The sequence below is a fragment of the Pristis pectinata genome, chromosome 33, assembly GCF_009764475.1.
Source record: "Pristis pectinata isolate sPriPec2 chromosome 33, sPriPec2.1.pri, whole genome shotgun sequence".
Classification (NCBI taxonomy): domain Eukaryota; kingdom Metazoa; phylum Chordata; class Chondrichthyes; order Rhinopristiformes; family Pristidae; genus Pristis; species Pristis pectinata.
Genome location: NC_067437.1, coordinates 15,410,087 through 15,432,123, shown reverse-complemented (window position 1 = coordinate 15,432,123; position 22,037 = coordinate 15,410,087). Strand labels below are relative to the sequence as shown.

General features: G+C 41.1%; 2 protein-coding genes across 2 annotated transcripts in view; both read left to right on the top strand.

Moving 5' to 3' along the window:
• Positions 1 to 14,839, top strand: part of srebf2 (sterol regulatory element binding transcription factor 2) — a 46,998-nt gene extending 32,159 nt beyond the window's left edge. The window contains 4 exon segments of the mRNA XM_052043246.1: positions 2,677 to 2,845; positions 6,921 to 7,106; positions 9,605 to 9,716; positions 12,923 to 14,839. Coding sequence (XP_051899206.1) covers positions 2,677 to 2,845; positions 6,921 to 7,106; positions 9,605 to 9,716; positions 12,923 to 13,143 — 688 coding nt within the window. The 3' untranslated portion in view covers positions 13,144 to 14,839.
• A 6,378-nt stretch (positions 14,840 to 21,217) lies between these two features.
• On the top strand, positions 21,218 to 21,631 carry LOC127585428 (profilin-3-like). The gene has a single exon (XM_052042853.1). It carries the CDS (start codon positions 21,218 to 21,220, stop codon positions 21,629 to 21,631), a length of 414 nt encoding a protein of 137 aa, XP_051898813.1.
• The last annotated feature ends 406 nt before the right edge of the window (positions 21,632 to 22,037 follow it).

Here is a 22,037-nt window from a genome sequence, read left to right as displayed (position 1 = left end):
ACACTCCTAGACCCCTGTGGAAGCACACACTCTTACCAGTGGTCCCTCAGTGTGGTTTCAACCCCGGCAGCAATCAAAAAGAGTGAGAGCCACACACGTGGCATTCTTTATAGTGCTGGAGAGCTGGGTGGAGCTATCTCAGGTAATTCAACAGGTCCAATAGGTCATGGCCAGGTACAAGAGGTGTGCACAGGAACCAGTGGTCAAGAGTGTGTGCTAATGAGTGGGTGGAGCCAGACCTTGATTGACAGTGGTGTTGCCTTCGACCAGTACTCGATGGTGTCACATGACAGCCATGACCTTTCACACTACAGGGAGGAAACTGGAGCACCAGGGTGGTGGTGAGGGGAGCCCAGGTGGTTTCAGGGAAAATGTGTAAACTCCGCACAAGCAGCACTGGAGGTCATGATCGACCTGGGTTGCTGGAGCTGTGAGACAAGTTCGATCCTGCCACTTGCTTCGGTTCTGCAACTGTTTACAAAGATCAGTCGGTGTAAGCTTTGAAGGTTTCAACAGGCTTTTCGAGGGGCAGGTGTTTTCCAGATTTTGACAAGCCTTTGCATAAAAAAGTGTCCTGACATCCCTCCTAAGTTGTCTGGCTCCTCCTCCCCAACCACTTCCTTGCTGTGAATGCCATCATCATAGGAAGTAGATTCTCTCTTTAAAATTCTTAAACATTTCATTCTGACCACCTTTTAGTTTCCTGTGCTGAAGGGGATGAAAATCCGTGCACCCTGACATCATGGCCCTGGTAACAGAGTGTAAATTCAACTGAGTAATTTTCAAGTTGCTTGTAAATTGCTTCTAAATTTGCTTCCAAAAAATCTAAATGGAAATGGTAATATGTGAGCATGACACTTTACCCATTTATATTGCCACATAAGGGATGATTTATTCCTTGAATACCATAGTACTGTGAAATAATTGCCCTTATAGGGAAAACATAGAAACTTCAGTCACAGTCATACAGCACCGAAACTGGCCCTTCGGCCCAACTGGTCCATGCCAACCAAGACACCCCATTCAAGCTAGTCCCATTTGCCAGCGTTTGGCCCATAACCTTCTAAACCTTTCCAATCCATGCAACTGTCTTTTAAAAGTTGTTATTGTACCTGCCTCAATTGCTTCTTCTGGCAGTTGATTCCACATAGATACCACCCTTTGTGGGGGGGAGAAAAGGTTGCCCCTCAAGTTCCTCTTAAATTTTTCCCCTCTCACCTTAAACCTATGCCCTCTAGTTCTTGATACCCCAACTCAGGGTGAATGCAGTCTTTTTCCCCCAATCTATGCCTCTCATGATTTTATACACCTCTGTAAGATCACCTCAGTCTCCTATGCTCTAAGGAATAAAGTCCTAGCTTGTCCAACCTCTCCCTATAACTGTCCCTCGGCATCCTTGTAAATCTTTTCTGTACTCTTTCCAGTTTAATAGCATCTTTCCTATAACAGGGTGACCAAAACTGAACACAGTACTCCCAAATGTGTCCTCAACAGCGTCCTGTACAACCACACCATGACCTTCCAACTTTTATACTCAATGCCCTGACTTATGAAGGCCAGCGTGCTAAAAGCCACCTTCACCACCATGTCCACTTTCAGTGAACCATGTACTTGTATTCCAAGGTCCCTCTGTTCTATAACACTCCCCAGGGCCCTGCCGTTCACTGTGAAAGTTCTGCCTGGATTTGAGTTTCCAAAATGCAACACCTCACATTTATCTGAATTAAACTCCATTTGCCATTCCTCGGCCCACTTACTCAGCTGATCAGGGTCCCCCCCATAACATTTGATAACCTTCTTCATTTTCCACTATATGACCTAGTTTAGTGTCATCTGCAAACTTGCTATCTATGCCTTATACATTCTTATCCAAATTGTTGATATTAGATGATAAACAACATTGGGCCCAGCACCAACCCCTGAGGCACACCACTAGTCACAGGTCTCCAGTCCGAGAAACAACCTTCCACCATCACCCTCTGCTTTCTACCGTCAAGCCAATTGTGTATCCAATTAGCCAGCTCTCCCTAGATTCCATCTGATCTAACCTTCCAGAGCAGCCTATCATGTGGAACCCCTTCAAAGGCCTTACTGAAGTCCATATAAACCACATCTACCGCCCTGTCCTCGTCAACTTTCTTGGTCACCTCAAAAAAAACTCAAATCATAAGACATGATCTCCTGTGCACAAAGCCATGCTGATTACCCCTGATCAACTCGTCTTTCCAGATGTACATGTATGTTATCCCTCAGAATCCTCTCCAATAACTTGCCTACCACAGATGTCAGACTTAACTGGCTCCCAGGTTTTTCTTTGCTGCCTTTCTTAAATAAAGGCACAACATTCGCTACCCTCCAGTCTACCAGCACCTCACCCATGGCTAACAATGATGCAAGTATCTCAGCAGGGCTCCTGCAATTTCTTCTCAAGCCTCCCACAGTGTTCTTGGATAAACCTGGTCAGGCCCTGGAGATTTGTCTACGTTCATACCTTTTAAGACATCCAGCACCTCCTCTACTGTAGTCCCAGAGATCACTCATCATGTAAAGGGCATGGGGAATTTTTTCTTCTTTTCATTTGTTCTTCAACATAGTTAATCCAACTCTGCAAGGAAATACTGCTTTTTTTTCCAGGTATTTTCACTATTTTGCTTTTTCATTGTTTCCCCAATATAGAAGCCCACTGCCGAAGGCAATTCTTCACGTGTATAAGGCTATGCAGACAGCCCTCTTGGGGAAACGAGATGCTCACCAGACAACATTCCTGCACTGCGAGAGAGCCAGTGGATACCTATGGAACAGTTTGTCCGTCTCTAGACCACATCAGGATACAAAACTTCACAAGGTACAGAATTGTTCATTGATTTCTTCCCTTTGTATGATGTGGTTTCTGCACCTCAGCAGTAGGTTTGCAATGTCCCAGCTGCAACTTTAAAACCTACAAATCAGTTTTACAGCAAGAAAAAAAAATCTGCTGATATTGTATGTAAATCCAGGGCAGAACTGTGCTCAGGTCTTTCAAAAAGAGATGGTGGCCTCTGGGGTGCATTGTAGTTGCATTGCATGTGCCAGCGATGTTGTGCAATGTGTCTGCAGTGCAATACAGAGGTGTGCCCTGGGCATCGAGAAGTGAACATGATTTACAGTAATCAAGGTCTTAGAATTCATGGCTGGTGATGTCCTTTCAACATAAGGCCAACGTGCAAGATTTTTTTTACTGCACTGCTGGCCTTGCTTAAGCAACACCCAGCCTCGAATACGTCTGTCAAAGGAAACAGCCCATTTTTCCCAATTTGCATTTATGCTCATTATGAGCCAGTCCCAGTCCCTTTTATCTCATCCTCTTGCACTTAGTCTAAATTCCCATCAAATGTATCTGTGCCATTCATTTTCACTTTATAGGGGGTAGTGAGTCCACATTCCCACCACTGATAAGAAAAATACCCTTTCCTGAATTCTCCGTTAGTTGTGTTGGTGATTGTCTCCAATGTTATTGCCTCCCCCAAGTTGAAATTGAAGTTGCATTCAGATTCAGACATGATTTTATTAAATGGCAGAACAAGCTTGAGGTGATGTTTGTACCTTCTCTGTCAACACTGTCCAAACCCTTTCAGAGCTTTAAAGACCTCTGTTGGTCCAGCCTCCTCTTCTATGGAATAGAGCCCCAATGTGTTCAACCTTTCCTGCTAATTGTATCCTTTATGTTCTGTGATCACACTTGCAATTCTGTTTTGTACTTTCTCAAGTGCTTAGTTTTTTTTTTGTAATATGCAAATCAAAACTACTTTGTTAAATGTGCTCAAAGTGTGATCTAAACAATGTTTTTAACAAATAATGTAACCTCTTTGCTTCTCATTGCTATCCCTCGAAATTAACTCGTGTGATTTGGTTGGCTGCTTCATGTATACTTTAACTTGTAATTTTGCTTTTGGTGACTTTGGAGGCCACTAACTTATAGTGGATGCTGTGAAGCCATACAATTGCCCTACTCTTTCCACCCCGCCCACACCCCGCCCAACCTTTCAGAGGCAGATGAAACTGTTAGAAAATCAACCTGGCCTACATGGATAACATTTCAAATTACCTTCTTATGGTTCTTCCTTCAGTAGTCTAAGTAAATTTCAATGATTCTTTATGACTCGAATTGTGTTTAGCTAACTTAGTAATAGGGATATGATGACACTAAAAAGGTTGTTTTACCTTTGTATCATTTCAATAATCACTGGGTTTATGGAGAAGTTAGATTTGAAGGAAGAGGGGAAGTTATTGGAGAAAAGAGAACTGTTAAGAATATGTGCAAACAAATGTGGTGGTCAGAAAGGGAAATTGGTGAGGATGGAATTGGGGCAGTTCTCAAAGACAGGAAGGTACAGAGAAGAAGTGTGGAGATAGGGCTAGGGGCTGGGTTAAACCTGGTGGGATGAAGGAAGGAAGGGAAGTGGTAGGTGCAACTAACTGGATGGTCTTAGAATTCCATGAGATCCTCACACTGGGTAGCAGAGACACATGAGAGGGGTTTAAGAAGATAGTTTGCAGAAGGGAAGGAAGCAAAGGGTTGTCTTAATCGTCCTACACTCCATTGAATGGGACCTAAGCATGTTTAATGTGATCGAGCTGGACCTGGCTTGATTCAACATGTTTTCTGTTTAATGAAATAAAAACAGCAAGTGCTTAAAGCACTCAGCTGGTCAAACAATATCTGTGGTATGAGGAACAGAGTCAATGATTCAGATCAAAAACCCTTCCTCTGTTTAATGATACTTCTGCCCAACTAATGTTCAGAATTCATATTCTCAATTTTTAAATTGCCTGGTGACATTATTAAAATAAAATTGGAATCAGAAGGATCATTATTTCACAATCTTGTATATAATTAGTCAACTGGAATCAAATGATCAAAAATCAATTAAAACCTGAATTTTTGCTGTACCTCTGCATGTGGTGGGATGTTTTGTTACTTTCACAATACTTTAGAAAGCCAGAAATTGTATCTTCCTAACTCCATGCCATTCAGTCTTTTTAAATTTGGGTTTGCTTCCATTTCTGTTCATTTCCTAGCACCTTTTGACTTCAGTTTCTGGGACAAACTAACACCAGCCAGAGTAAACACAAGCTTATAATTTACTCTAAAACATTCCAGAAGAAAAGCCCAAGTCATTAGAGACCTACAGCATGGAACTAGGCCTTCGGTCCACCGAGTACACGCTAACCATCCATTTATAATAATCCTACATTAATCCCTTTTTATTCTCCCCATATTCTCATCGTCTCCCCCCAGATTCTACTGCTCACCCACCAAACTGCTAGGGGCAATTTACAATGGACAATTAACATAGCAATTTGCACCCCTTTGGGATGTGGAATGAATCTGGAGCACCCAAAGGAAATACACACGTTACAGCGAAAATATGCAAACTCCACATAGCACCCAAGGTCAGGATTGAACCTGTTTTCTGGTGCTGTGAGATGGCGGTTCTAACAGCTGCACCACCGTGTCACCCCTTCTCCTCTTGAGGAGGCATTTGATTTGTATTTGCAGGTTGACCTTGTGCAGATCCCCAAAGAACGTTAGTGAAATTCGTGTTTTGCCCATTAACCCTTGTTGCCAGCTACTAACCAGGAAGATTGTGCTGTTATTTATTGGCCCATATCAATTAACATTTGAATCTGGTGGTGACTTTGATTTGTAAGTTTATTGAAATAAATGAAAGCAAATTCAGTGTCACAATTGGCACCACTTTCACGTCCCAGAAGGTGATACTCATACACTTGATCTAGGTTGGCATTTCACTGCCCTATTGAGGGAGCGCTGCATTTCCATCACTAAACTCAAACCCATCTGCCAGTTTAAAACAGACATTTAAAAAAAAATCCATGTTTCTTTGAAGAGCAACAGGTTTCCTTCAACCAGCAGAATTGGAGCATTTTAACTGGCAATTCATGTAATTCTGTTAATTATACCTTGCTGAGAAGAAGCTGTTTGCCAGCTTTCCTTGCAAAACAAGTGATTATACTTCAAAAGTAATTTATTAGCTATGAAGTGCTTTAAAATGACTTCAAATAAGCTCTCCATAATGAATTGAATTGTCATTTAATTTTGTATGTAATTACGGTCTGATTTAAAATACCTTCAGTATTTGTTACCATCTGATCAAAAACTACAATATATGCAAAAATATTATATTAAATAGTAGGAATAAGCACAAATTACATCATTTAAACTTAAGGATAATTTTTCATTTATATTTCCTTTAACATGAAAAATATGATTTACAGTAAAACTCCAATAATCCAGCATCCGATTGTTCAGAAATTCTGATCATTAAGCATCTGGCTCACTCATTAGTCTGGAATGTGAGTTGAGGGTAGGGAGTGCAAGCAGGCTGTGCGGCCAGAGCCAGGGGTGCAGAGTGTAGCTGGGTCTGGACCGTGGACCAGGGATGTATCTGGATCAAGGGTTGGGGTCCTGAACGCCAGAGGTCAGGAACGTGGGTAGCTGGAGCCATGGTACAAGTACTTGTACATTTCCCACTCCCTTTAAACTCATTGGGCTGACTGAAGAATTTATTATTCTATTGTGTAGCATGTTAAAGTGAAATAAATGCATGTTTGGGTTTTAATAGGAGTAACATCCAATAGTCTGGAAAATCTGCTAGTCCGGCACTTCCAAAGTCCCAAGGGTACTGGATTATCGGAGGTTTGCTGTATTTTGAGCAATCAAGTAATGTTGTAGATACAGTGATTTGTTGTATTGTTTTTAACTACCTTCACTTAATTTTTGTTTTACGATATTTTGTGTTGCAAAATTGGAGAAAAGGTAGTGGTGTGAAATAAATTACTAAATAAAATGGGGGAGGAAGCTTAGATTCACTGCTAAGCTGTCCGGAGATAACATTTTTGTTTTTTTTTGTACTTGGCAGGCAATGCAATTGTTGATCTGCGACATTTTGCTCTCAATTCGTACAACCTTGTGGCAGAAACAGGCAAACTCAAGCCAGGCTGTGGGTGAGACCTACCAAGCATCAAGTCTAGAACTAAAAGGATTCCAACAAGACTTGAGCAGTCTCAGGAAGCTTGGCCAGACGTTTAAACCAGCACATCGTAAGGTAAGCAAACAGAACATGTGCAGGACCTTGACAGTCATTACATGTTGATGCAGAAGATCATAAACACGTTGCCCAGAATTTTTCTATCACTTATATTGTACTCCAATTAAGTTGGAACAGAATTAGTCTGGCACAATATTCATAGAGACAGTTAATTCCAATACAAATGTTTTTTTAAGGAAACATTGCCAATCATAGAATTTATTGGTCTGGAGAGGCTCATCGCCCACAGTTCCGACATACCTGCACTTAAACTAACATGGATGTGGAAGGCATGTCCCGTTGCTCCTCCGCAGCCTTGAGTCGAGCGGCTTGATGCAAATGACAGCTTGTCCACGGGTGACATGGCGTGGTGCAAAGGGCTCAGCCCCAAGTTGCTTTGAAAATTCGGCAAATGAAAGAGGTGGAGGTGGAGCTTTGTCTTTTGACAGAACTGTTAAAATTATAGCTTTTAGATGTCATTGATATTCGGAGACATTTTAAGAAAATTGTTAAAACTGTACAAAATTTAAAAGTTGAAAATAGTTAATTTAAAAAAAAAGTAATTAGAAACACTAAATTAAAGCAAATTATTTTTTTAAAAAGACGTCTTTCCCTCACCTCCCACTTGACAGGCCTGGAAATCAATGGGGTGTCAGATCTTGCCCCAGGTCTGATCTGACACAGTATCTTAGAGGTGATTTGCCTTGACTAATGCTGGAGAGTACCAGCAGAAAACGTATCACTATTGTGGAGTCACTGCTAGGTTCTGTAAAGTCCAGTGACAGAGTGTAGTGACAGCTGTGGCATCGTCCCATCATTAAGGCCAGACTTCTGTGCTTGAAAACAAATGTGCGAAGTCCAAGACTTGCAGCCATTTGAACTTGGTGAGGCCGAGCCTATTGTGCCTCAGTGCACTTCTCATGAAATGTAAGTGCAGTGATTGTTATTTAAATAAAGTAGGCCATGTTGGCACAGCAGTTAGTGCTGCTGCCTTGCACCTCCAGCAACCCAGGTTTGATCCTGTTCTCTGTGTGGTGCTTGCATATTCTCCTGTGACCGCATGGGTTTCCCATGGGTGCTGTGACTTGCTCCAGCAACCCATAAACATGCTGGTTGATAGGTTAATTGTAAGTTGTCTCTAATGTAGATGGTTGGCAGGGAAGCAGGTTACTGGGAAAATAATTGGGGGAATGGGACTGATGGAATTGCTCTGAGAGGGAGCAGAGACTTTATGGTCTAACTGGCCTCCTACGATATGTGAAATTAGACATGTAGGTCAAGCATTTCAGATGATAACACACAATCTTTAACGTTTAGCACCAGAACAGACTGACCTCAACTCTGTGTATATCCAAGTTTCTTTTTGTACCTGCTCTAAAGTAAGTGCCAATAAAATTGTAATGTGTGAATTGTTTTAGTGATGGCATTGCAGAAACTAGTCTTAAACTAATAGTCATAGTTTACTGTCATTATCTTAGTTTGCCTCTCAGAATTTCATCTATATCTCCCATTTCATTTAAAAAAAGGTAAATAAATAGATCTGATTTTAAAAAAATAGGTAAGATATTAGAATGAAATAGGGTACAGTTCTAGAACTGTCTAAATAGGGTCTTCTGTGGACCTCCAGGACTGGCCTTGCCACCCACACTCAGGCTCACCAACAAAGACTGCACAAATGGTCAACCGACGACTTCTAGTACATAGTTTTAGGTCAGCTCAGTCTAGTCAACTGTAATACTGAAAAGTTGAGTTTGGGCTGATCAGGATAGTAACAGCATGAATCCACGATGTGAAAACTTAACCCAGCAACGTGGAAAAATTGGTGATTGAGATCCACATCATAAAAATGTCTTACAAGATAAAGGTAAATGTTAGATCTGTGCAGCAGATGTGCTTTCCACGACTCTAATGAGCTTCCAACAAGAACACTAGTCGGTGACATCTAGATAATAGTGACGATGAGTCCATTCATGAAGAAAGGTCAGACACATGAGTGACAGTGTTACAGTCGTAGACATCAACATCTCAGCTGGGAAAGGCCCATGTACTTTTTTTGGGGGGTGGTGAAGTATAATATGAGAGTGTACTTTTCAAGATGAGATCCCTGTGTGCAATCCGTAGCTGCTGTAATATTTTCCCTTCACTGATTTTTATATATAAAAGATATTAAACAATTCTATTAATGCAGAAGCAGCTGTGATAGCACTGAACAAAATGTTTTAAAAATTAAATTTTGGTACGAAAAAGCTATTTTCTGTGGTAGCGTTGTTGTCGCTGATGTTGGAATATATTTACTTGGACAGTTATTGGGATGAGAAGCAGCAAGTGGCTGAGGCAGGAGGAAGTTGTAGGGATAGGGTTGTGGAGGAATTTAAAAAGGAGGATCAGAGTTTTAATCCAGTTTTCTTTTTACTGTTGCCACTGCAAATGAGTGGATTCAGGGGGTCGGGTGAATGGAACATATTAAGTATAATACTCTATTTAAATAGTTTTGTTGTGCTGGAATTTTTTTTTAGATGTTTTTGCATGAAACAACCGTGAGGTTGATGGCAGGTGCAAGTCCAACAAGAACACACCAGCTTCTGGAGCACAGTCTGAGGAGACGTACTTCACACCCCGTCCAACAAGGTGAATACATTTCAAACCAGTCTTCCAGCTTCCACTGCTGGAGGTTCTTGTCGAAAATCCACTATCTCATCCTGACAAAAAATCTTCTCGCTTTTTAACTGCTTTTAATATGTTTTATGTCTTGTATTCCTGGCCCATTGTGCTTGTGCCACTCTTTAAGAGTTATCCTGATCATCCCACTTCCCTGCTCTTTCCCTATAGCTCTGGAAATTTTTTTCACACTACCAAGTTTTTATCTAATTCCATTTTCCACATTACAGTTTAATCTATATCCACTGTCCTCCCAGCCAATGTATTCTAAGTCATAACAACTCATTGCATCTATTCTCCTCATTACCCTTCTGGTTTGTTTAGCAGCTACCTTAAACCTGTCATCTATGGTTGCCAACCTTTCTCCCAATTGAAACGGATTCGACCCCTTTATAAAAATCCTGTAAAATGTCACCTACCATGTCTCATTAATGTTCTCAATTCTAAAGAAAAATCCCACCTCTGTATTCCCGTTACAGTAAGTCTGTTCTGCATCCTCTCCTCAGTTTGGATACTCCTCTATAAGCATTAGACATAATACTACAGGAGAGGATTTAACATTTTGTGATTGTGAACATAATGGAGTTTTTATTTGCTTTTTATCATTATTTAGAAAACAAGTGAATATGCATACATAGAGAAATTACTTCTAAATCAGTGTGAGAGTCTGCATACAATAGCATCTTGAGCTTAAAGATTCGCACCATAATTCTCTTCACCCTAGTTTACAGTTTACCACCATGGCTTTGCCACCTTCTATCCTAACACTACATTCTCCACTCTTTTCTGTCGGGTATAGATCTCTATCCCCCTTGTCTCCACCATCAGTGACCAAGCCCCATCTTGAATCCAAAACTGCAGTAATTTTATCTGGGTCCCTGCACCTTGTGCTCTTTCTGTCCTTCCCAATCACCTCCTGAGGACTTGTTTTATCGCTCTTTAGTGACTTTCATAGGTTTTCCACTTTTTTAAGTGTGCTGCTCACTTCTTGTAAAATGGTGTTGCACGTTGGATTATATGTTACAGTGTAAGTAACCAAAAATATCCCAGCTGTAGTCCTGAAGAACTGAATTCCAGAACTAGGTCTGTTTATAGCCGAGCTGTTCCAGTACATGAAAACACTAGCACTGCTTGACAATGTGTCCTGTACACGAAAAGCTGGACAAATCCAATCTAGTTAATTAGTGCCCCGTTAATACACTTTCAGTTATCACCAAAGTAATGGAAGGTGTTATTTATAGTTAGACTTGCTGTCCAATCCCCAGTTTGAGTTTTGCTAGCACCACTCAGCCAAATTCCAGAGGTAAGGTGAGAATGACTGTTCTTGACATCTAGGCAGTATTTGATTAAGTGTGGCAGCAAGGAACCCTGGTAAAACTGACGTCAAAGGGAATCCTATTGCATACCACTCCATTTGCTAAGACTGCCATCGACCATTACCCATTGCTTTATGACACTGAGCCAATCGTTAGTCCAAATTGCCACTTTCCCTTGATCCCATGGGCTTTTCCTTTTTTGATCAATCCCATGTGTGGGATTTTGTCAAACACCATGTACAGTAAAACTCCAATAATCTGCCATCCAATTGTTCAGAAATTCCAATGGTTTGGCATCAGGGTCACTGGGTGCTGTTTCCCATGCTCCCTTTTAACTCATTGGGACCCCGTTTCCTGTGTTCCCTTTTAAATGCATCTTCTTTTGTTTCCCATGCTCCTTTTAAAATCACCAGGTTTGCTGAAGCATTTATTATAGCACTAGGTAACATCGTTTTCTTTAAAGAAAGAGTGAATTAAAAATGTGTTGTGGTACTAATAGAGTGACATCTGATAGTCTGGAAAAATCTGCCAGTCTGGCATCACCAAAGTCCCAGGATTCCGGATTATTGGAGTTTCATTTGAAACCTCATAAAATGCTCTACCGTCTTGCAGTCCCTGTCACCACCATGAAAAATTCAATTTAATCAGTCTCAAGATTCCTTCAGCAAGTCAATGCTGACCACCCTTCTTTGACCACTGATGCTCCAAATCTGATTGATGCCATTCCTCAGAAGTGTTTCTAACAATTTGTGCACAATTGATGTCGGGCTTACCTGCACTTCTTCCAGTCTAATGTGCTGCGGTCAGTGTTCACAACGTGGCCTCCTCTTAGTTTGAAGAAACCAAAAACAGATTGGGTGATCGTTTTGCACTCGGTCTGCAGGAATGACCCTGAGCTAATGGTTGCCTGCCAATTTAATTCACCAGCTCTATCCCACTGTTCGTGCCCTTCTACACCATTCTAACAAGGCCCAACACAAGCTTGAGGAACAACACCTGTCTGGGCACATTGCAACCTGCAGAACTTAATATCAAATTCTCCAACTTTAGGTAACTCGTTCTTTCTTTCTGTTTTGTATGAAAGCTGGCCATTTATGCCTACCATCCTTTCTTTTCCATGTTGTTTTGTACAGTCAGACTCTACAACATTACACATAGACAAAGAGGCTTAGCTGCCCGCTTATTTCATCCTATCAGAGAAATTCCTACCTATCACCTTCTCCCACCTTCTCCCCTACATAAACTAACTTGTTTCTTTCTTTCTCTCTCAGTTCTGATGAAAGGTCTCGAACCCAAAACGTTAACTGATTCTCTTTCCATAGATGCTGTCTGACCTGCTGAGCTTTTCCAGCATTTTCTGTTTTTATTTCTGATTTCCAGCAACTGCAGTTTTTCTTTTTGATTTCCATAGTTCGTCAACCTATCTTTACCTTCCACTTCAAACACCAGTATCGCATCAGCAATCTTCCAGTTCTGTGTGGCCAGAGAACGTTTGAAAGCCTTGCTTCTTTTAAGAGCCTGGGTTACATTCTATCTAAGCTTGGTGATCCATCCACCATTAAAAATGCTAATCCCCTCAACATGTCCTTGCACTTTGTTTATCATTTTCAAAACCTCCCATTCATCTTCTTAAATGTGATTACATTGTAAGTGCTAGTTTTATCACGTGAAGCAGCTCCGTTTCAAGAAAAATAGATTGGTGAATGGTTCATCTTGTTGAGCTTCACACGTATTTAAAAGTATATACATTTTACATATCTTTCTTGTGCGGAAAAGCAGGAGGTAGATGCGTCCAATGAATACACATTTCCCACAATAAACAGAGCTGTAAAAATACTATGTACTTTTTTTTTAAATTAGGTGACTTGGACGCTCTTCCTGGCCAGAGAGAGAAAGCGACAGCAATCCTCCTGGCGTGCCGCCACCTTCCCCTCTCGTTTCTTTCTTCTCCGGGTCAGAGAGCCGTCATGCTGGCCGAGGCTGCACGCACACTGGAGAAACTCGGAGACAAGCGGTCAGTCAATGACTGCCAGCAGGTCATCATGAAACTTGGCAGTGGTACCACAATCGCAGCAAGCTGATGACTACAAAGCCAGACTGCAGCCTCTGGCAGATGCCTTCTGTCTTCTAACTAAATCCTACCCTAATGTCCTAATCATCAAGCGAAGGCCCCAGTAGGTGTTTGGGACCAATCTCCTACTGAGAAATGGCAATTTGGCAAGTTCATGAAAAGATTTTATTGGTCTTGCTTAAAACTAAGATCAGAATGGAATGTAAAGTCAGATATTAATTAAAGAGGGCTGTTAGCTTGTGCTTGCCTTATTTGTTGCTCATGCTTCCAATTTCTGGAGGCTTTGGTTCTCGATCTGAGTGCACAATCTGCAAGGTTCCCACTCACTTGATAATTCCTTAAATTGTTTCAGCCTCATGATCTTAGATGCTTTTGAACTGTAAGTTGTCATGAATGCATTTGTAAAAGGGATTTTTTGTTTAAGATTTCATATGTGAAGATACAATTTTTTTATAGCTATGAAGTCGATAAGCCCACAATAACTAAACAAACCTTTCCCTTTATAGATCATCTCCATCTAACTGTTTTCTCATCATATAATCCAGAGTTCCATCAGATTGACCTCTTAAACTCACTCATACTCTTGACTATGACGGGCTTTTTCCATGTAATTTATTTCTTAACTTTCATGCATGTTGGGTAGAAAATTTGTAGGGTATTTAAAGCCGGTATATTAAATGAAGATGTTTGTTTTTACAGCTTCACATCTCTGTGATCAGTGTTGGCCTGAGGGACCAGGTCACATGTTGACCAGGACCTTTGGGACTATCCCAAAGCTTTACCATAAGAGTTTTTATTGGAATAGCTTGGCCCACATGAGTTCTACTTCCAAGTCACCATAGATGCAGACTGGTGCTGGTCCCAACTCGAAGGACACTCCCAGTAAGCTTCAGTTTCAAAGGCATTTGGTATACTGAAGTTGTAGTCTTGATTAGACCTCGTAGAAATTGGTCTTGTCCGGTGTCATCAAACAATGCTCAAAGCTTGAAACTCAGGTGCCATTGATGTTCTAATATACTTTAAATAGTGATTGAGTCACTACTGATGGTTTTAATGATATAAATCACAGGACAGAATGATAAAAGCTGGTTTTAAATCTTTGGGGTCATTACTTCTTTTAAAAAATAATTTGAGAAAAAACAAAAGATTGCCATAAAAATGTATGGTTGGTGTTGTGGAGGACCTGTAAGATTGTTTCCTTTTGGATCTACACTATGATGCTGGAGGAACTCAGCAGGCCAGGCAGCATCCATGGAGAAAAGCACGGATGCTGCCTGGCCTGCTGAGTTCCTGCAGGGTCATAGCGTTTTTCATCTAGATTCCAGCATCTGCAGACCTTTGTTTCTCTCCTTTTGGATCGATGCTAGCAATGTAGAGATTAAGTATGAGCATTATTTGCTACCACAATTTATGAAAATGTAAAGTGGGGCTATTGGAACGATTATTTTGTTTTAAAATAGTACACAGGACATGATTGAGTTTCCTCCATTCAAGGAATGATGCATTACTGTGTATAGGGTTGAGGGCTCTCAGATTCATCAGATCTCTGCTGTATCTGTAAATATTTAAGTGCAAGTCTCTTGTAATTTCTCTTGGATATGTAACGATGTTTTGTTCTAGTAATAATTAGTGTAATTTAAATAAATGAATGTGTAGGAAGATCTTAAGACATTTTATGCAAAAGAATAAAATACAGTAGTGCAGAATCATTTGCCTGGAATGGTTTATTTTGTGATGAAGACACAGCAAATATTTTTCTTATTTTCTATTTAATCCAAATCCCCAGCTCCAGCCCCAACTCTCCCATTCCTCACTTTATTTTAAATAATCATCTTCTTATGTATTGGGTGTCCATGGTTTCCCCATCTCTCAAGCATCGAAGAATGCTGGTGAATTATTGGATGAATGTCCAATCTCTTGAATTTTCCAGTAAAACAAAAACAGTCCTATCCAGAGGAAGTCAGAAGTGCCATTTAAATCCAATTCTCAGAGCACAACTCAGAACCTTCCCTAGCGTAGCACGAACGACATTGCCAGCATTTATACCGACCATTCTATTCAATTAGTCCATGCAGTTATCAATACTCCACACCAGCCTCCTCTCACCATTGGAGTTATTTAACTTCCTTCTGTGTCCAGGATTCACAGCCTCGTGAATTCCTTATTGGATTTATTAGTGACAATCTTGCACTTGTGATCCTTATTTTGGACCACAAAAACAAGTGTAAACATTATTTCTACATCTTCCCAAACAAATGCCTTCTGTAATGTTGAAGGCCGCTGTTAAATCCAAAGGGCCTCAGCCTGTTCAGTGGAAATTATGTATTCAACCATTATTGTAGTGATTTCACTCGGGTAGAAATGGAAGATCCCATCGAATCAATCAGAGAAGAGCAGGGGATTTTGGCCGGTATCCCAGCCAATGTTGATTCCTTGCCCAGTGCCACTGAACAGATGATCTAGTCATTTAACTCCTAGCTGTTATGGTATATTGCTGTGTAATCTGGTAGCTACAATTCCTGTCATTACTACAAGTCATTACAGTTCAAAATGCTTAATTGGATATGAAACACTTTGGGTCCCTGGCCTAATGTTTCATTAAGTGTTTCCAACAGTGCAGAATTGATTTGGTTCAACAACACCCTTAGTGTAAGGTTCATAGGGTGAGGGACACATCTCAACTACCTCATTCCACCATAAAACCCTTAAGTTCTCGTATGTAACATGCTCCACCCCCTTCCCTAGGGACCATTTCAGGTAATAATAACTCTCCACATATTTGTACATATTATCCTTGTGTTTTATTGTTCGGATTTAAGTTACTCCAGATTTAACCTTTTCCACACTACTTGGTATTTATAGTTCTTCAATATGTCTTTACTAAACTGAGCAATTCTGGTTTTCTAACCTCTGCCTATTGCTTGGTCCTCTGGTTCTGTTGTTCTTCCCTCTTCCACTTCCCAATCTCCAAATCCTTTCCCCCTCTGTGCTCTCCACCTCATCATATCCTGCACTTCCAACTTGACCTCCATTTCCCTTCATAATGGTACAGGAGGAGGTCACTAGATCTATAACTGGACAATCCAATCAGTCCCACTCTACTTTCTCCTCAGCCCTGTAAGTTATTTTACCTTGTGGCAAATTACCACAAGCCCTGATTGATCCAGTATCAGGTTTATTATCACTGACATATGTCATGAAATTTGTTTTGCAGCAGCAGTACAGTGCAAGACAAAGACATAGAATTATTATGTTACAAAAATAAATAGTGTAAGAGGGGAATAATGAGGTAGTATTCATGGTAGTTTCTACCACTCTAGATTCAGTGACGTCTAGGCCATATTTAATCTCAAAATAGAAGTTTTTTCCCTTGTATCTTTTATCCATTGCTTTAAGCTGTCTCTCCTGGTCCTTGAAATATCCATTATTGGGAACACCTTCCCTCTACCTTGCTGAAACTAATCATGGTCTTGTACACCACAACTTCTCAACTTCCCTTTGATCCAAGGAGAAGTCCCCACTCCTGTACTTTCTCCTCAGCCCTGTAAGTTATTTGACCTTGTGGCAAATTACCATTTGCAAGACTTGATCCAGTTCAGCCGAAATCCCTCATCCCTGGAGCTATTCCTGTAGATCTCTTGTGCACTATCTCCATGACCTTCATATCCTTACTAAAGAATATATCTTCCTGTTTCTTCCTCATCTATTCACCCTCATTATCCTCCTGTTAACGTGTCTTATTTACCCTCAGTCTCTTCCTCCCTAGAATTCTCTCTCTCCCTCATTCATTTGTCAACTCTTTCTCCACCCATTATATAGTTGTGCTTTGAATCAGATGGAACAAGTTTTGGAAATTAAGGGAAATTGGATTGGTGAGGTTAGCTACATCCAATGGATCCACCTCAAGGTGGAGAGGGGGTGTTGAAGTCTGTTCGTGCTTTAAAGAGAACTGACTGGGGCCAGAACATTCTACTGCAAATGTCAGAAAAGCAGCTTTGAGAAGGTGGACAACTGTGGAAGCAGTGATTTAACCTTAAAATTAATTCTAAAGAATAATTCTAAAGAAGACTGCTGACAAGAAACATCAACCTGGCTTTGAAAAAAATCTGCTGACGTGTTTCCAGTGATTTCTAGTTTTATTTCACAGAATCACAGAATGATTACAGCATAGAAGGAAGCTATTTGGCCCATCAAGTTTGTACTGACTCAATGCAAGACCAGTCCAGCTAATCCCACTCCTCCACGCTCGTCCAATAACCCTGTATGTTCTTTCCTTTCTGGTAATTATCCAGCTCCTTTTGGAAGCCACCTCAGCCTCCACTACCACTGCTGGCACTTTATTGCAGTCCCCAGCTAGTGTGAGAAATTCCCTTAACCCCCTCCTTCGGTGGGAGCAGTTTCTATCTCCTTGGTCCATACATTTGATTATCTTAACTTCTGTCTGATCTCCTCGCAACCTCCTCGATCTAAGGAGAATAACCCCAGCTTCTCCAGTCCCTTGCCCATTGAAACATGATATCTTTTCAGCACCCTCTTCAAAGCCTTCACATCTTTCCTAACATGTGGACACAGTGCTCCCATTGTGGTTGAGCCAATGTTTTATAAAGGTTTATTGTGAGTGGTTGGTGCATGGAATGCACTGCCTGGGGTGGTGGTGGAGGCAGATACATTGAACAGGTTCAAGAGCTTGTTGGATAGGCATATGGAGGAGTGTGGGATGGGGGGATATGCGGGAGGAAGGGGTTAGGTAGTGTGAGGGTGGTTTGATGGATGGCACAACATGGTGGGCCGAAGGGCCTGTTTTGTGCTGTATGGTTCTATGGTGACTTTCTTACTCTTGTACTGTTTATAAGGCTAAGGATCCTGTATGCGTTCTCTAATCATTTTCTCAATCTGCCCTGTCACTTTCAACTATCGCACAGTTCCCCCGGATCTCTGCTTTTGCTTCCCTTTTAGAATGGTGCCTCTAGTTTATACTGTCTCTTATTCCTCCTAAAATGTAACATTTCACGTTTGTCACTGTTAAATTTCTCTTGCTCCCTTTTGGCACATCCTATAAGCCTCTGTATTCCCTCAAGTCTACTACTATCCTCAAAGTACACCAAATCTCCTGCCTTCTGTAGATTAGGAAATTGCTCCTATTTCAGACAGGGTTTAAAGTCAAAGTCGTTACTCTATTTTGGCTGATGAATAGCAATAGTGTCTATCAGAGCACAGCATCAGATAGCACAGGAGGAGTCCTTTTGGCCCATCAAAAATCTGTTGGCCCTTGTTTGAAAGGCATATCCAATGAACCCATTCCCCTGCCTTTTCCAAATATTCCTCAAATCTATCAGCGTTTTCCCCAGATTAGGAGCAGCCATATTTTATAGACATTGGAGTTTCCACTGAGCCAACCCAAACTCACTCTGTTTTTACAATTAGTGGAAGCAAATGGCACCCAATTAGACTGGACAAAGACACAAGGACAGTGTCACACCAGAGATTCTATAGATGCTGGAATCTGGTGCAGCACACACAAAATGCTGGAGGAATTCAGCGGGTCAGGCAGCATCTATGGAGGGAACTAAACAGTCGACGTTTCAGGTTGAGACTTTTAATCAGGACTGGAAAGGAAGAGGGTAGAAGCCAGAATAAACAAGGTGGGGGGAGGGGGAGGAGCACGAGCCGGCAGGTGACGGGTGAGTCCAGGTGAGAGGGGGAAGGGAGGTGGGTGGGGGAGGGGGGATGAGAGGGGGTGATGTGAGAAGCTGAGAGGTGATGGGTAGAAGAGGCAAAGGGCTGAAGGAGGAGGAATCTGGTCGGAGAGGACAGTGGACCATGGAATAGAGGGAAGGAGGTGGGGAACCAGAGGGAGGTGATGCGCAGGTCGTGAGGGTGGGGGGGGGGACAGAAAGTGGGAGAGGGCCACAGGAATGAGGGAAAGCAAAGTGGGGGAAGGGGAAGAATGAGGGGAGGGGTTATCGGAACTTAGTGACATCGATGTGTGTACTGCCTCATCCCAATGGTGTGATAATTCACATACACGCTTTTGCCCAACTTGCAGCCCTCATTTGTATCCCTGTCTGTCCTTGCTACATAATAAAATGTTACTTGACAGAAAAGATGAAGATCAAAATAAGACGTACGCACTGTTAGGGATTGTTAGACATAGGACGTCTTCAGGAATTATCTGGATAGCAGGCATTCATAGAAATGAGAACCAGTCTTTTAAAAAGCCCTGTTCAAATGTAAACGACAAGCAGTAATCAGTTTTTAAATTTAAAGTACAGCTTTGTAAACAAATAGTGCTGTCTAGTACTGGCCCACAGTAAGAGGCCGCTCAAAGATATGGTTTGCAAACTGATGTGCCCATGAGATGTTCTCATATGCATCAGCCAAATGTAAGACAATGGGGCGATGTTAATTGGCCTCCAACAAACCAGGCATCAGACACCTTCAGCTACTTTGCATCATTGTGATAGAGATCAAGGAAGCTTCCAGACCAATTTATTTTGTCACTTAGCACATCAAAAATGGTCAGAGGCATATTTGCTCCATCAATAATTGGGGGATATTTGTGTACTCAAGAGATTCAGCCCTCACAGTACTCCCTGTCCTCAGAAGCTTTTAGACCATCTATGTGAGCTACTTTGCCCCGGTGAGGGTATTTGAACATTCACAGGTGCCTGATCAGTTACAGTGTGCTCCCATTGTAAATATGTAACTGAATGGAACTATTTGTTGGACTCAGCAGCTATTGAAATTGTACTGAATCACTTGCTGTTATCTTTGTTCTTAAGAGTATAAAAACTCAATGAACGGAGAGATTCCACCAAGAGCATCTTCAAGAGAAAAGTCTCTGTGTGGCTTTGTCACAGTCACAACGCACACTAAAAATCCGATAATAAATTCGACGAAGGTTTATTTGCACAGAGATTGATTAGAATATGGAACTCTCTATCCCTATCAGTAGCTGAAGAAAATGGTGTGGTGAATTGAAGGGCGGTTAGGTGAGTACCTGGGGGAGAAAATAGTTTTAGGTGAAGTTTTGTGGATTGCTCGCCTGTGAATCATGTAAAATAGATTTTGTAATTACTCAGCAACTTCCACAATCTGTTGGTTGAAAGTAACCTAGGAGATCTTCTCTGATCTTCAAAGTTCTGTCTTGGATGCTTTATGTCCACTTGGGAAGACTTTGGTTTAGTGGCTCATCCTGCACTGAATTGCCAGCCTAGATTTAACATTCAGGTCCCTTGGTCTCTATATGGGTGTTGGTTGAGGAAAAAATGAGAAAGAACATAGTATATTATCAATATTCTCGTTTCAATAATGGACCCATGAATGGGATATTGAAGGATGTCTGTACACCTGTAGCACAAGATTCAGTAAATTAGTGAATTTACCATACTTTTTTTCCTAATTGATCCCCACGAACCCCGCCCATGTTTCTTTATCCAATTTTATTTGCTAAACTTTCTATTCTTTTCTCCATCGCAAGTTTCAATAGCTTCCCCTGAAACATTGCCATGGTATCAACCTCAAATATTTCATATGGTAGCAAGTCCAACATTCTAATCAACCTTTGGGTGAAGACATTTCTCCTAAATTCAGATCTACTGGTGATTGTCTCATAGTTCAGACCTCTAAATTTGTTTCCCCACAACAAACAGTAACATTTTTTCTGTTTACCCTTTCAAATACTTTCATGATCTTCAACCTCTACCAGGTGAGTTAACCTGACTCATTCAGAGGTTGATTAATATTGAGCAACAATTACAGTTTTATAGATGTGGGAGAAATGTTCCAATCTGTCAATTCATAATTTATTCTCCAGTTAATGCAATAGACTATATAATCTTGAAAACTTGTAAATAAATTGGACCAAACATTTTATTTGTTACAGCACCAGTGAGATAGTCTTGATGTGTATGAAGAGGTGACATCATTTTTACCGTGTCACAGAAACTGCTATTTTGATGTCATAATGATTCACCACCTTACACGATTGTTATCCGTTGAGTACTGTTATATTAATGATCTGCTGTTGGTAAGACATCATCAAGGAGAGTTTTACTTGAACCCAATCTTCAATCGAGGAGAAGATGGCAGACTGGAAGAACTACATCAACAGTATACTGAAGGACAAAAATGTGGAAGACGTGGCCATTGTGGGCCACGCCAATAACAAGGCTGTCTGGGCATCCAAGCCTGGTGGTATATTGGCTGCCATTTCCCCACAAGAGGTCAGCATGTTAATTGGGCAGGACCGTAAGGCTTTCTTGCAAACGGGCATCACCATCGGAGGGAAGAAATGCTCCGTCATCAGGGACAACCTCCTGGTCAACAATGATGGGGTGATGGATGTTAGGATGAAAGGCGGACAAGGCAAGAGCATCTGCATTGGCAAAACCATCAAGACCATGGTGTTTGTAATGGGCAAAAGGGGGGTCCACGGTGGAGTCCTCAACAAGAAGGTGCATGAGATGGATACCTATCTGAAGCAGAAGGGCATCTGAAAAAGAAAGAGTTGCTTGGCAAGATTCTTTGATCATAGGAATTTCTAAATTAATAATAAAGTCTACTTGAATATGTTTTTCTTTCTTAGTGTTTGATTTTCAGATATTAAAACTATTTCAGTTGTTAAAGTTCTTCTAACATAGAGTGTTGGTGAATAGAACGTGCTTTCTGTGGGCTTAAATCAGAAGTAGATACTTGTTGTTTCTTTACCCAGAAAAGAAAGGAATATGTTTAAATAACATCTTTCACCATTCTGGCTATGAGGCATTCTATCTTTTTTTTTAAATCTGTTTCTATGTAACCAGATGCTGCAGGTAATTTGCAAGATTCCACAAATGATTAAAGATGATGTTTGCTGAGGGATGAATTTTGGACAAAACTTGCAGCAAACACTTCTTCAAGAAG